Source organism: Tympanuchus pallidicinctus, unplaced genomic scaffold, assembly GCF_026119805.1.
Source record: "Tympanuchus pallidicinctus isolate F22 unplaced genomic scaffold, pur_lepc_1.0 scaffold11, whole genome shotgun sequence".
Classification (NCBI taxonomy): Eukaryota; Metazoa; Chordata; class Aves; order Galliformes; family Phasianidae; genus Tympanuchus; species Tympanuchus pallidicinctus.
Window position 1 is genome coordinate 1,336,827 of NW_026294627.1, and position 13,266 is coordinate 1,350,092.

The 13,266-nt window shown below is 40.1% G+C and overlaps 1 protein-coding gene across 1 annotated transcript in view; it reads right to left on the reverse strand.

Moving 5' to 3' along the window:
• RSF1 (remodeling and spacing factor 1) overlaps positions 1-13,266 on the reverse strand; it is a 54,690-nt gene that overhangs the window by 14,353 nt on the left and 27,071 nt on the right. Inside the window, exons 5-9 of the mRNA XM_052669467.1 lie at positions 12,940-13,094; positions 7,118-8,838; positions 4,954-5,151; positions 3,966-4,070; positions 2,562-2,641 (exon numbers count right to left, since the gene is read on the reverse strand). Of these exons, the coding sequence (XP_052525427.1) occupies positions 2,562-2,641; positions 3,966-4,070; positions 4,954-5,151; positions 7,118-8,838; positions 12,940-13,094 (2,259 nt within the window). The remainder of the gene's footprint in view (positions 1-2,561; positions 2,642-3,965; positions 4,071-4,953; positions 5,152-7,117; positions 8,839-12,939; positions 13,095-13,266) is intronic.

Here is a 13,266-nt window from a genome sequence, read left to right on the forward strand (position 1 = left end):
AAGAAACGTCCATCCTGAGCACCAATGAGATTAATTGGATGAGGAGGAAATTTTACCCTTTGCAAAGTCACTGTGTTCTAAAAATGCGATCAAGTAGCACCTTGAGGAAAGGAATGCAACTCCTAAAATCAGAAAGGAACTACAAATAAAAACATTTTAATATACAGTGAATGTCTTTGATGGTCTCTTCCATTTCTCATTTCTTTTAATGCAAAGCGTGAAGAAATGGGAGGCATGAGAAAAATTCAGCTGTTTTTAAGCATGATCCACGAAGGTTCTGAGATCTGCTTTACCTCCCCTTGCTTAGGCACTCACTAACACTTCAGTAACACCATCCAACAGTGTAAACATCTTCACCAACAGGTTTGGAACTGTTGGACGCTGATGGGCCCCAACTCTTTACAAACACATAAGGACCTAGAAAACACTGCTACAGGGAAGCTAGGAGTACATGAAAGGAAGTGCTCTGCCTGACGTGGCCTGCAAGAAGTAGAGAATCCCCAGTAGGATTTTCTATAAAGAAGTCTGAGAGTCTCTAGTAAGATTAAAAGTGGCATCCAGAACAGCTCTGATGCCTATTCTGGCTTGTCATAGCATATGACTACGGGAGTTTAAGTGCAGACACCTGAAATTCAGCCAGGCTGCTGCAGCAGCATCCCCAGGTCAGGAAGGGGAGAAAAATAAAGGCATGACTTTGGTGTAGTTATTTGTCAGAGTCGTCACAAAACTGAAAAGTTTTCACTGAACATCTGTGGCACTTTGGGGATATGTAAGAACACAGCTGAACAGCTGAATCAATTTTAGTCAGATTCCTGAAAGGTTGGGAATAACTGCACAAGCACAGCAGTGTCACCTGTTCAAAAACCAACACTGAATCTGATAACAGTACAAGAAGCTGTTAAGTGTGAGTGCCCATGGTGAGACAGACAGTTGTTCTCCTCCCCAGCAAAACAGACAAGAGATACTCTGTGATCTTATAGAAACATTAAAGTGTTCCTGTGCCCCAAACAACCAACTGTAATTTACACAACAATAAAAAAGAGCAGACTATCATTTCCTCTAGCATCACAACTCATGCTCTCTTCAGCCTTCTCACCTGGCAATTTACTAAAATACACCACCATTAGGCTGAAAAACTTCGATATTCAATTAGTGTATCACAAAATCTTTACAACCCAAACTCACTTCTCTCTTTCTAAAGGAAACCTTTACAACAGAAAACATTAGGTTAATTTGGAATGAGGATCAGATTGCAAAATGGTTGTGAAACATCTGTTTCAGACACTGAAGACTGCTACTGTATTGACTGTGTGCTCTCCTGTAACAGTTAGAAAGCCACATTCCCATGCAATACCACTGAGTTCAAAGAAGTACGACAGGATGGAAAAAAACTGCATTCCAAGTAATGGTTGCCAGCAGAATATTTACCAAAGTAAGACCAAAAATATTGTTCACTAGCAATGAGATTTCCCACCATAAAACAGAGCAGCAGATACAGTTCTTCTGCGTTCCACACTCCTGCACAGATGGAGGCTGTTTGTAAGCTGAGCTCACTCACAAAATCAGCTAATTGCTTTGTTCTCACAGCTACAAATTCACTAATTGGCAAACCAAGGGTAATTTCACTATAGTGAATTTTACTAGATCCACTCTGAGCAGAAGCTGAGAACAGTTGGTACCTGACCTGCCACTGTCACTGTTGCTGCTACAACAGCAATCACAGACAGGAGGGCTGACAGAGGCTGAACACAAACATGGACTCTGCTCCACTCTCGCAAGCACCAGATCACTGTATCTCATGTGGTGTCAGTGTCATGCTACAAATATAAACCTGCCTTATTACTGTATTTAAAGACGTCTCATCTTCAGGTGAATTTTGCCTTTTAAGATACAATTAATGCAAAATTGTGCTTAATAATGCATACAGATGTCACTGAACGTTACAGAGTGCTCAACACACAAGCTGTATATTATGCAAATTCTGTTTCATGTCCCTCTTTACCAGATCTGAAAACTGCAGGTAGGATGTTCAAGCACTAAGGATGCTGCCCACAAACACAGCAGACTGGTTTGCACTGAGCCTTTGGAAATGGCTGGAGTGAATGCAAAATGTCAGCCAAAGCTGTGACTCAGATGCACTATGGCAACTGCACCATCTTGTAAAACAGGTAAAGTTTAACAGAAACTAAAGCAACAAGATTCAGAAACTAAATCCACACTAACCTGGATTACCTTTATACCAAAAGCAGAGCTTAACCTTGCTGTCAGCAGGATATTTACACGTGGATGACAGTACTAATAACATGCAGCTGAACCAGTGCTGAAAACCATTGAAGTACAGCTGTGGGAAAGCCAAAATCACCTCCTGACACCTTGACCCAAGTTCATTGCAAGCTATTTTTCTTTTCTAATTATTGGACTTTTCCACCTTTCCTGTAAGCCCTCCCAGCACTGCACCACCAATAACCACTAATCAGTGTGAAGACAAAACTGGGCTGGGCTCCAGTTTCCCTCAATGCACGTACAGTCAGTGTGCTGTGAACACAGCCCTACAGCAGTACCTGCGTTCTGCACGCTCCTTCTTTTTTAAGACGACGTCCAGATCTTGTAACTGTTCTTCTAATTTCTCACAGAGTAATTTCTAAGGGAATGAAACACAGGATTAGTTTCTTTCAGAACTGTTTCCATCTCCTGCTCAGACGCTTTGTGCATTATTTATTCATGGCAACATACGAACACATAGTTGTGTTAACAGTGCTATCTGGTATTTATCTTAACCTTTGGAGAGATGTGAGTCTATAGACACCATAGATAAAAGGTTCCAAATATTTTTAACCAAATATTCCATAATATAGAATGCCATTTAATAATCCAGGAGCCATGTGGAACAATGACTTTTTATGGACAAGCTGTGCCTTGTTTCATGTCCATACCTCATCACACTATTTCCAAGGATGATCATCATCACAGTTGCACAAATCTGTGATTTTTCATGTTAAAAATTACTAAACAGCAACCAAGCAAGGAGATGACTTAACTGCAAGCAGCAATAAGAAATTGTTTAAGGAAGAAAACATTCTTGAACATTCTCGCGATTCAAGATCACGACTACTTAACCCAAACTACTTCTCAGAAGACAACTGAAAGCCAATGCACAATACAGCTGTGTCACACCAGGTCAAGGTGGCAAGCATTTTGCAGAGCAACAGCCATTTTGACAAAGGAGTCATCTAAAAGAAAGGAAGATCAGAGATCTTCCCCATTCATTTAGCAGGAACAGCACTGCACTCTCTCTGGCTTATCCTTCCAAGCATCACCACTGCAATTCCTGCTATTTAGATGTACTTAAAATTAAACAAGACATATGCACATTTTTTTAACCTTTTTTTTTTTTTTTTAAGAAGCAGCTTGTAACCTTTGTGAAAGTGCTCATACCTGTCTATTACTCAGCAGGGAAAACATTTGGTTTTCTAGGAGATGCTAACCAGAAATGGCAGCTCTCTTTACCAGCTTCTTAGCAAATGTCTCTGAAGGAGGAACAGTACTTCAGAAACAGCTGCTTGCTTTGATCCCTGATTATTCCTTGCTGGACTTGATCCTTAAGGCTCCCTTCCAACTCAGGAAATTCTATGACTCTATGCTTCCCCCTCCTGGATGACAATGTGATGCTTCTTAGGATAAAATTATGATTTTATACTGTTAATGCTACGTTATTCTTTAAGTTGCTTAGCATAAGAAAAAAACAGCAACATGCAGTATTTGTCACTAACAGAAGAAAGAAATGGAAAGGAAAACCACCTCATAAAACAGTTTTACTAATGGCTAAGGGGGAAGATCAGCATCTCTACAATGCATCACAGTCTGCTTTGTAACAAAAAAAAAAAAGATGAAAGAAAGAAACTGTTAAACTCCCAACAAATTTCCACAACCACAATGCTGAAAGTGAAGGGGAACAGGAACCATACGTGCTGGCAAGGTGGGCAGAACCATTCTCCATCAGGGATTATCATCAAAGGAGGGCGAAGGCAAGCTGTATGGTATCCACTGTCACAGGAGTCACATAACAAAATCTGTTGAAACAAAACAAATCATGAATATCTTTTGGCATTCGCAACGTGTAACAAGCTCCAGAACTGTTTTCCTTGCCAACACAGAAGCACTTCATAAATACTTTGGACTGTGCCAAAACCAAAAAAAATCCTGTATCACTTATCACTGGATGTTTCCAAGGCCACGGGTGGTTTTTATGAGCAAGTTTATGTATCACAGTTTTCCACTTTAGCACCAGATTTCATCTTGCGTTGTATTCTCAGGCAACTCAGCACTACTGGATTACACAGACTGCATACACGTACTATGGAATCCTGTAATGCTTTCCAGACCCTGGACTAAGTAGAAAACTACATCTGGACAAGATGTGGTGGGAACTGTTTTCCCTGTGCACTTACATCCACATGAAGGAAACCTGGCCATGCAGGCCAGAAGGGAAGCACAGCAATCTTAGGCAGTTTCCTCAGCTGGGGTGTTCTTATGTCCAGGGTGGCAAAGACAGACTCACTGACTCTCTGGGGTATGCAGAACCAACTACTGCGATTCCTCCTTAGTTGGGAAAGCTATTTCCACTAAAACTGAGCAATAATGCTCACATAAACTGTGTGACCAGCTGGTGGAATACACATCTCTAACATTCTAACTGTCTCAACCGTGCTGGGATATCTTTCACACACCTGAGAATATGCTCAGTGCAAGGCTGTATATTCTTCTAATAAGAAGAATCTATGACAGTACGTACCAGTGATGAACCAGGACCATAAACATCAGAAGCACTGAAAGCTTGTTGAGCTTCTACACACGGCCACCGCAAAGACTGGTGTATCAAAGGTGTACCTTCAGACACTCCTCTGATCAACCAGAACTGCCTGAATCACTCAGAAGGTTTCCCCCAAAGCCTACCAGCTCAGGGTGGTTGGGAAGGCCACACTTCTTGCACGGTTCATCATCGTCAGCAGGTGCAGCTTCTTCTTCCTCCTCTTCTTCCTCTTCTTCCTCATCATCAGAGTTTTTTTCACTCTCTGAGCCTTCACTTTCTTCATTGCTTGAGTATTTCCACCTGCCACGTGTTCGTGTACCTGTCCACCGAACTTTGCTCCTCTGAGTGATACCATTTCAAAGAGAAAACACAAAGGAAACTTACAGTTTCTTTCCAGATCCTAAAAGATATTTTTCTCTACAGTAAAGTGATTCATCTCAATCAGAACAGTTGCAATAATTTCACAAGAGAACATTTCAAGGAACAGACACCTTCAATGAGCCCTGAAGTTCAACAGGATACTAAAGGGAGAAAACTACATATCTACCTGCAGAGAAATTTTCAAATGAGATCTCAGACCACAAAGACAGATCAGTGACTGAGGCCTTCTTGTGAACATGGTGAATTCCACATTTGATGTTTTTTTATGATAGTTCTCCATAATCCAAACTGAATATATGTATACGTATAGTTGGCTTTTTTTCTTTTCTAACATGCACTTCATCTCTTTCGTTTTGCTTTAGGAAACATGCTTACACTCTAACAAGTACATTAATTTCAGTGTTTTTGAAGCTCTCTTTTATGACAGGCAGAGTTTTCTGAAAGAAAATCAGTGTACCATGTAAGGGCACAGTCTGCTTTCACATTTACACTTTTCCATTCTTTTTCATAAGTAAAAAAACGATTCATCAGATGCTAGTTGAAAAGGGCATTCACCCCTTTATATCATACCTACCTTAATAAAATAACCACATGTCTTACCAGTGACTTATTTGGACATTTATTTATTTTAAGGACTGGAAAAATGACTTCTCTCATTTACTACGTGAAGTGTTAAGTTTTATCAGACATTTGTTTAAGATACATTTTGGATGAAAAACAGAATTCCAATTACAATTCAGAATCCCATTTTGCATTAGTTAAAAGTACTTCCTACAACCAGGCCATTTTAACTTCACAATAATATACCAAAAATTCAAGTTCTCACAAATACTTTTTACCCTCCAGAAATTGAAAAAGGAAAATACCCTCCCTAGGTTTTTCAGCTCAAAACACTTCTCATTTATGACCAGGTTACTCGCTGTTCTGAACCAGCTATCTAACCAAACTGTACAACACATTCTGCAGGACACACTCACACCGCAGCAATACATCATACTGGTAAAATTTCATTTCAGGTTCTTATCATTAACTTCTGTCTCTTTAGTGATGTCATTATTCACTAAACTTTAATAGAAAACTGTACTTTAAATCCATGAGAGAATTAATTTAATTTGAGGCTTCATCATACGTCATCTTTATTTTGAATCTATCTTTAAAGAACCTCTTCAAGAAGAAAAAAAAAGATAGATAATCAGTAAAACTGTTCATTTTATGAAGGTTATTCAGAACTTGCTGAGTATGTGCGTGTGTTGGTAAAACTAGAGGAACAATAAGGAAATGCACAGGAGTGAAATATGAAGAGGATTTCAAATTGATAGAAAAGAGCATACTTGAAAATACAGGCTGCTTTTTCCTCCTTGCTTTTCTTTGGCATTGCACATCCAGAAACATCAGGAAGTTAAATGAATAAAGCTGTTGATCATTACATTGATTTACAAGCACTGTACAGATGCACATTTAACTTTTTGTATGAAAAAGACACCTCTGCCCAGAGCAAATTATGTATCCCAAGTGTAAGAAGTCATAATATTTGTTTCTTTGCTTACGCTCATTCTCAAACTGGCCAGCCAGACACCAGCAAGCATCCACCCAGAAAATCCACAGCATTTTCTCCATTGGAAGAATGGAAGCCTCCATTCAGCCACACAGACTGAGTCAGGTCTGATCATGTCATGTTTTAAAAGAACTCACTTGAACTGGTTTGGTCTTTTTTGTTTGGCTTACATGAAAAATGTTAGAAGCTGCTAAGTCAACAGATATTAGCACTCTCTTAGGGGGTGGTTTTAACCTGGTTGAATCCACTAACCAGACTGCAAATCTAGCTCCAGGCTGACCAAAGGGAAGTAATCCTTAACATTCTTATGTAAACACATATACTCCTATTAGGAAAGACTGCGGCAACGCCAGACAGTAAAACTATATTACCTTGTTAACCTTAGAATTTGACTCCTTCTCCTGTTTTTTTGCATCTTCTTTTCTTTCCTGCTTATGTGCAGGTTTCTCCTCTTCCTCTTCAGATCGTTTTTTGTCAGATTTCTGATCCCGAGTCTCCGCAACTTTCGGAGTAGGCTTAGATATCCTTGGGGATCTCCTTAACGTGCGGCCAGCAGTGACGTCTTCTGGCGGTGTTTCTGCCTTTCTCTTCCTACTGGAGATCCTGATAGTTAATTTAATCCCTTCTTTCTGTCTTTCAGAAGTTATTTCTTTATTATCTGTTGTGCAGCTTTCTTCTTCAGAAACTAGTTTATACTTAAATTTGCTTTTAGGTGTTGGGGAATCCTTTTTACTCTCGGAGGAGTTCTCTAGGTTGGACGCATGGGCATCGTCTAATCCCTCTGGCTCTGGCTTGGCAGCTTCAGGCTCTTCCTCTGGTTTTTCAGGGCTGGATTTTTCTTCTCCTTGGCTCTCCTCAAGGAGAGCAGGTTTAGCATCAGAGCCCTCCCCTTCCAAAACAGGCTTCTCTAAAGTCAAAGGAGAAGAAGATGGAGGAGGTGTCTCAGCAGCTTTGGGAGAATCAGGTTTCTCCTCAGGCTCGCTTCTGCTTTCCAAGGTTTCTTCCTCAGACGGCGCAGGCTTGGGCAGTTCTGCAGGAGCAGATGCATCTGTGGGCTTCTCCAGCTTCTCTAAACATTCTTTGGGTGGCAGTCTGTCCTTTTGGATTATGGTGGCTAGTTTCTCTTCGGATTTTTTGGCACAGTCTTCAGAGTTTGAAGATTCTTCCACTACCATCTCAGTAGCTGGACTGTCAAGGTTCTCTTTCTCCACGGGACTAGATTCCTCCTTTAAAGGCACTTTCTGATTTGAAACCTCAGAGACCACAGCTCCTAGCTCTTTCACCACAGTTACTGCATTTTTCTCAACCTCACATGCTTTTATAATTTTACTAACAGAATTTAGGGGGTCTGATACCTTTTCCCCACTTTTACCGTTTTTCTCTTTTAATGAGCTGCTGTCTTCCTTTGTACCAACCGAGTGCTCAGACCTATTATTTTGTATGACACTTGGGGTTATTTTTTCACTGCTAACCTCTCCATTTACCAGCACTTTCCCATCGGGACATAAAGCAGTAATTGTAGGGACTCTCTTAAAAGTTTCTTCTTCTGGTTTCCCCTCTTCCTTCAAGACATCCTTCGTTGGAGTCACACATTTACACAGGGACCCCTTTATAGGACTGTCATAGTCATCTGTCAGCTTGATCTCTCGCTTTTTAAGGGGTATTTTTGCCTGCTGGTCATTTTTAAGTTTCTCGCTTTCTTCTACAGATTTCTCCACAATTTCCTGGGGAGTTTTGACATTAACACAAAATTCTAACCTCTCGGGCTCATGAACTGCTATTTTGTCAGTAGAACTTTTTACTTCCTTTAGGTCTTTTGGTTCTATTTTGTTTTCCTTCACCTCTGCTTTAACAGGCTTGACATTTTCTTTAAAGGAGTCACTTTCTTCTTTGACAGTTTGTTTCTCTTCGTTGTATTCCGAAGGCTTCTCTAATTTTACTATTACTGGCAATTTTATAATTTCTTTTTCTTCAGCCTTCTCTATTTTCATCATGTTTTCATCCTCTTTGACCACAGGAAGTGGAAGACTTTCCAATTCCTTTGACTGTTCCTCTACCTCGTCTTTTTCTTCTTTGATTTTTAATTGGTTTTCTGTTGACAGAGAAAAACAGTGATGAAACAACCAGGGGACCTATAGGATTACAAACAGTATCCTTCAAAATGAAGGCGTATCTAGAAAAGTCAACAACCCAAAGCTCCCTGCAAATAAATACTCTTTCCTGGAATTATTAGGAGCCTGGCTTGTCTCAAGCTGTCATTAAGCAAGGAGGTTGCCAATTTTTAGCTACAGAATCACCATTTGGCTTAATTACTAGCCGAGATAAACCTAAATTTCAGATGCTTTTAGCAGAATTCTATACTTATCCTCCTATCCACTTCAATTCCCTCTTCAGTTGTAATACAACGCCTCCAGAGGACAGATACAGAAAACCTAAGCACAGCGTGCAAGGAGGATCAACTTTCAAGAAATCTCTCTTGAGTGTCTGAGTTTTTTTCACAACCCAGACCATGCTGCAAGATCCCCTGCTCTTCAAATCCTACACACCGAACCATAAGGTGGAAGGGACCATAAAGATCACAGAGTTCCAATCCCCTGCCACAGGCAGGGCTGCCACCCACCAGGTCAGGCTGTTCAGGAGACTCAGAGCTCTTCCCATGAATCTGGTACTCACATCAATCAGTTCCCTGTTTGTACACTTTTATTTCAAGAAACATCTAACTGTTGTATTTCAGCGTTTTGGGGGGGGGAGAACACAACCAACAGGAAATTCACCTGGATTCTCTATTCCTGGGCAGTGACTACATCTTCTGTGTACAGTCAAAACACATGTAACAGATTATATTCTACATTCACTTCATTTGCCATTTCTAAGACAAACATGCACCAGAAAATCCTGCAGAGCTTAAAAGATTAGATCATGCCTGCTTTGCTCAAGCAGTTTTGAATTAATGGGGCCCAAAGTATAGTTACAGCACTCAGAAGAACCCATGCATTTATTCTGTTGCTCTGTATTTCATACAATTATTTATCATCGCTGAAGCTACTTAACATCTCAGGTGTTTTATTTTGCCGTGCTTTTTGAGTCAGGTAGGGACAGAGCTAATTAGAAAAAGCAAAGATGATGCAGTACAGATAGTGTAACAGCATCTTCTACCATCTGGAAGATGCTGCAGAACAGGTGCCATAACTCCCAACAAAGCCATGTTTTCTGTCTTCTACCTCTCCCCTCTCCCTCCACACTGGTGTGATTCTTTTCCAAGCTGAGAACTTCCCAAAGTGATTACCAACATGAAAGGCAAGAACGTGAATTAATTACATTTAGAGAAAATAAACATTTTACAAAAGAAAAGAGTGGTGAAGAAGCAAGTCATATATTTTAGAATGTTTCTAAATACAAAGAACATACCCAAATAAGCCTCAGCAAGTAGCAAAGGGTGCAAGATGCATCTCCAGATGCAATAGATGCAACCAGAAGCAATAACACTTTGAAGGCTGAAGGATGCTTGTTTCTCCCTTCATAGAGGTAATCACCACTCTGAGCTCTTGTAACATTAAAGCCACCTCTCTAAAGACATTTGTCAGCATTTGTCAGTGACACATTCACCATGCATGTATCCTTCCACCTTCTCTTCACATCTTTCTGGATTGACTTACATGAACCATTTCTTCCTATCATCAACTGCTTTTTCCCAAACTAACATCACCAGAACCCCAAATCTCTTCCTGTGCTAATAAAGCAATGGCTGTGCTAAGATCTACTTTCTAACTCTCTCAGCTGCTCAAAAAGCACTTGATATGCCACAGTGACTCAGCAGGTGCACGAACTGTCTTACAGCAATTCAAGTTAAGAAGGCTAGGTTAAAAACAAAACAAAACAAAAAGCAAGAACTGGATCCATTTATTTTTGAAGGAACAACTTTAATGCTATTTGGAAAGCTGTCAAAGCAGCTTTCAGTCCTTCTGATAAATTTTCATAGAACCTTTGAAGGGCTTTTATGTATTCCTAGAACTTGAGAACAGTTTGATGACTAATAGGAAGAATTATTAAACTTAATTGATCAAAGTGCTGCTCTGTGAGTATGTTGGCTGCAATTAAATCACAGCATATATAAATAATGTCATTAATCATTAGGTCTGTGGGACTAGTGCCTAAGAATGATCCTGCATGGCAGCAGAGCCAGTGACTTTGGTGACACTGGAGTGTGCAAAAGGACTTTGGGACTTGCCTACAGCGGAGATTTTAGTTAAGATGTTATAAAATGAATTATTTTGACTTAAGTAAAATCATATTCCAAAAGGAGGTCTCGATTACGTTACTTAAGCTGACCTGACTAATTCTTAGTCAGACAAAAGCAAGATCAGCACTCTAGAATAAATTCTGCAGTATCAGTAACCAGATAGATTGTGTTGTCACATGCATGCAAAGGTAGATACTGGTCTTAGATGGAGACAATTCTCTCAGTGTTCATCACAATTTACTGCGATTTCTGCACTTGTCTTTTAACACTTCCAAACTCAACTTATACTTATCTAACCGTTTCATTTACTTCTTCCATTCTACAATGTTTGTTGTGAAGAATAGGAACGAGAAGCATTTCTCTTTGATATTGAGAACCAGGACAGATCTTGCTAACTTTGTATATCCAGTTAAACTGCAGAACCACAGAATGGCACAGGTTGGGAGGGACCTCAAGAGATCACTGAGTCCATTCCCCTGCTAAAGCAAGTTCCCTACAGTAGGTGGCAATGGTAGGTGGATGGATGGATCTTGAATATCTCCATAGAAGGAGACTCCACCATCTCTCTGAACAATCTGTTCCAGGGCTCCATCACCCTTACTGTAAAGAACTTCTTCCACATGTTAGTATGGAACTTCCTATGTTCAAGTTTTAGGCCATTACTCCTTGTCCTATTGCTACACACCACCAAGAAGAGCCTGACCTCATCTACTTACCTCCCACCTCCCTTCAGATACTTATAAACATTTATCAGATCTCCTCTCGGTCGTCTTCTGCACATACCCAGGTTACTCAGCCTTTCCTCATACGGGCGGTGCTCCAGGCCCTCTCTCATTTTTGTGGCCCTCCTCTGGACTCCTTCCAGGAGATCCCTGACTTTTGAACTGGGGAGCCCAGAACTGGATACAGCAGTCTAAATGTGGCCTCAGCAGGGCAGAGTAGAGGAGGAGGATCACCTCCCTTGACCTGCTGGCCACACTCTTTTTAATGCACCCCTGGATCCCATTGACCTTCTTGGCCACAAAGGTTACACTGCCGGCTCATGGCCAACCTGCTGTCCACCAGGACCCCCAGCTCCTTCTGTGCAGAGCTCCTCTCCAGCTAACAGATTAATTACACAGATTTGAAGAAACACACATTAACACTGGAATCTTAACTCTTGTTTCTGATTGAGCAACTGCTTTCCTGTAGCTTAACCAAATGCTAACATTAGGGTAGTAACCAGGGTAAAATTACTTGGGATAACAAGCTTTTAGCTTCTCATAACCTAAGAAAAATCTTGTAACAAAATATTTCAGGTTGATACTAAGTAAAACCAATGCACAAACCACCAAGTCAGGCAAGATATTTAATATGTGCAATGACATGATAATAAGGAAGGAAAATGGATTCTTTACTAGCAAAAATAACATGGTGGAGGCAGCTCACGACCACTTAATGTATAAATATTTTTGGATTTCAAATTGTTTCAACATAAGCTCATGCCTTCTTCAAGATTGTGAGGAAAAAGCCTGTATTTCTGATTCAAACTTAAAAGTAAAAATAAATAACATACACAGATTGTATTGACTTCAATCATGGCATTGCACAAAGTTGTGGTTTTTTTTCTTTTTGAAATTTTAATGTTAATAGAACAGGAAAAGTTGGGCAACAGTTGGGTACTCCACAAAAACATACAATGGCATATTTACAATACTATACAAAATGTACAGCATGAATAAAATTAATTGGAGAACAATTTATACATATCTCTCTTTTCATAAATAACTTGCACCTAAAGATGCACTATAAAAAAAAAAGTAATATTTATCAGTGCTCACTTGATTTACTATGAACAGAAATGGTCTTTGATTGTTTCAAAGAGTCCTAATCTAAAACAGTAACTTTTAATCAAGTTGAAAATTCTGACACTGCCACAGCACAACATTTAAAATGTGAGAAAAGGCAGAAAACCTTGTGTAGATGCTTCTTCACCCTTTTTGGTGTCTTCATCTTCTATACTTGGGCTTTCACGTGATGAATTCTCCTGCTGAGAATTGTTTTTCAGCAGGGCAGGATCAATTTGTGCTTTCAGGAGCTCAAGGGTCTCGGCAAGCTCATTTCTGTTTCTGGATGATGGAAGAAAAAACATATTGTCTGATAAGCCACTTACTCACTCACCCCAGAGGGATTCATTAAAAATAAACAAACACCATCTGTTTAAATGAACACTGCCCTGAAAACCTTACACACGAGCCCAGTGAAATGCCTGTCCTACCAGAGCAGCTGCAATTTTGCATT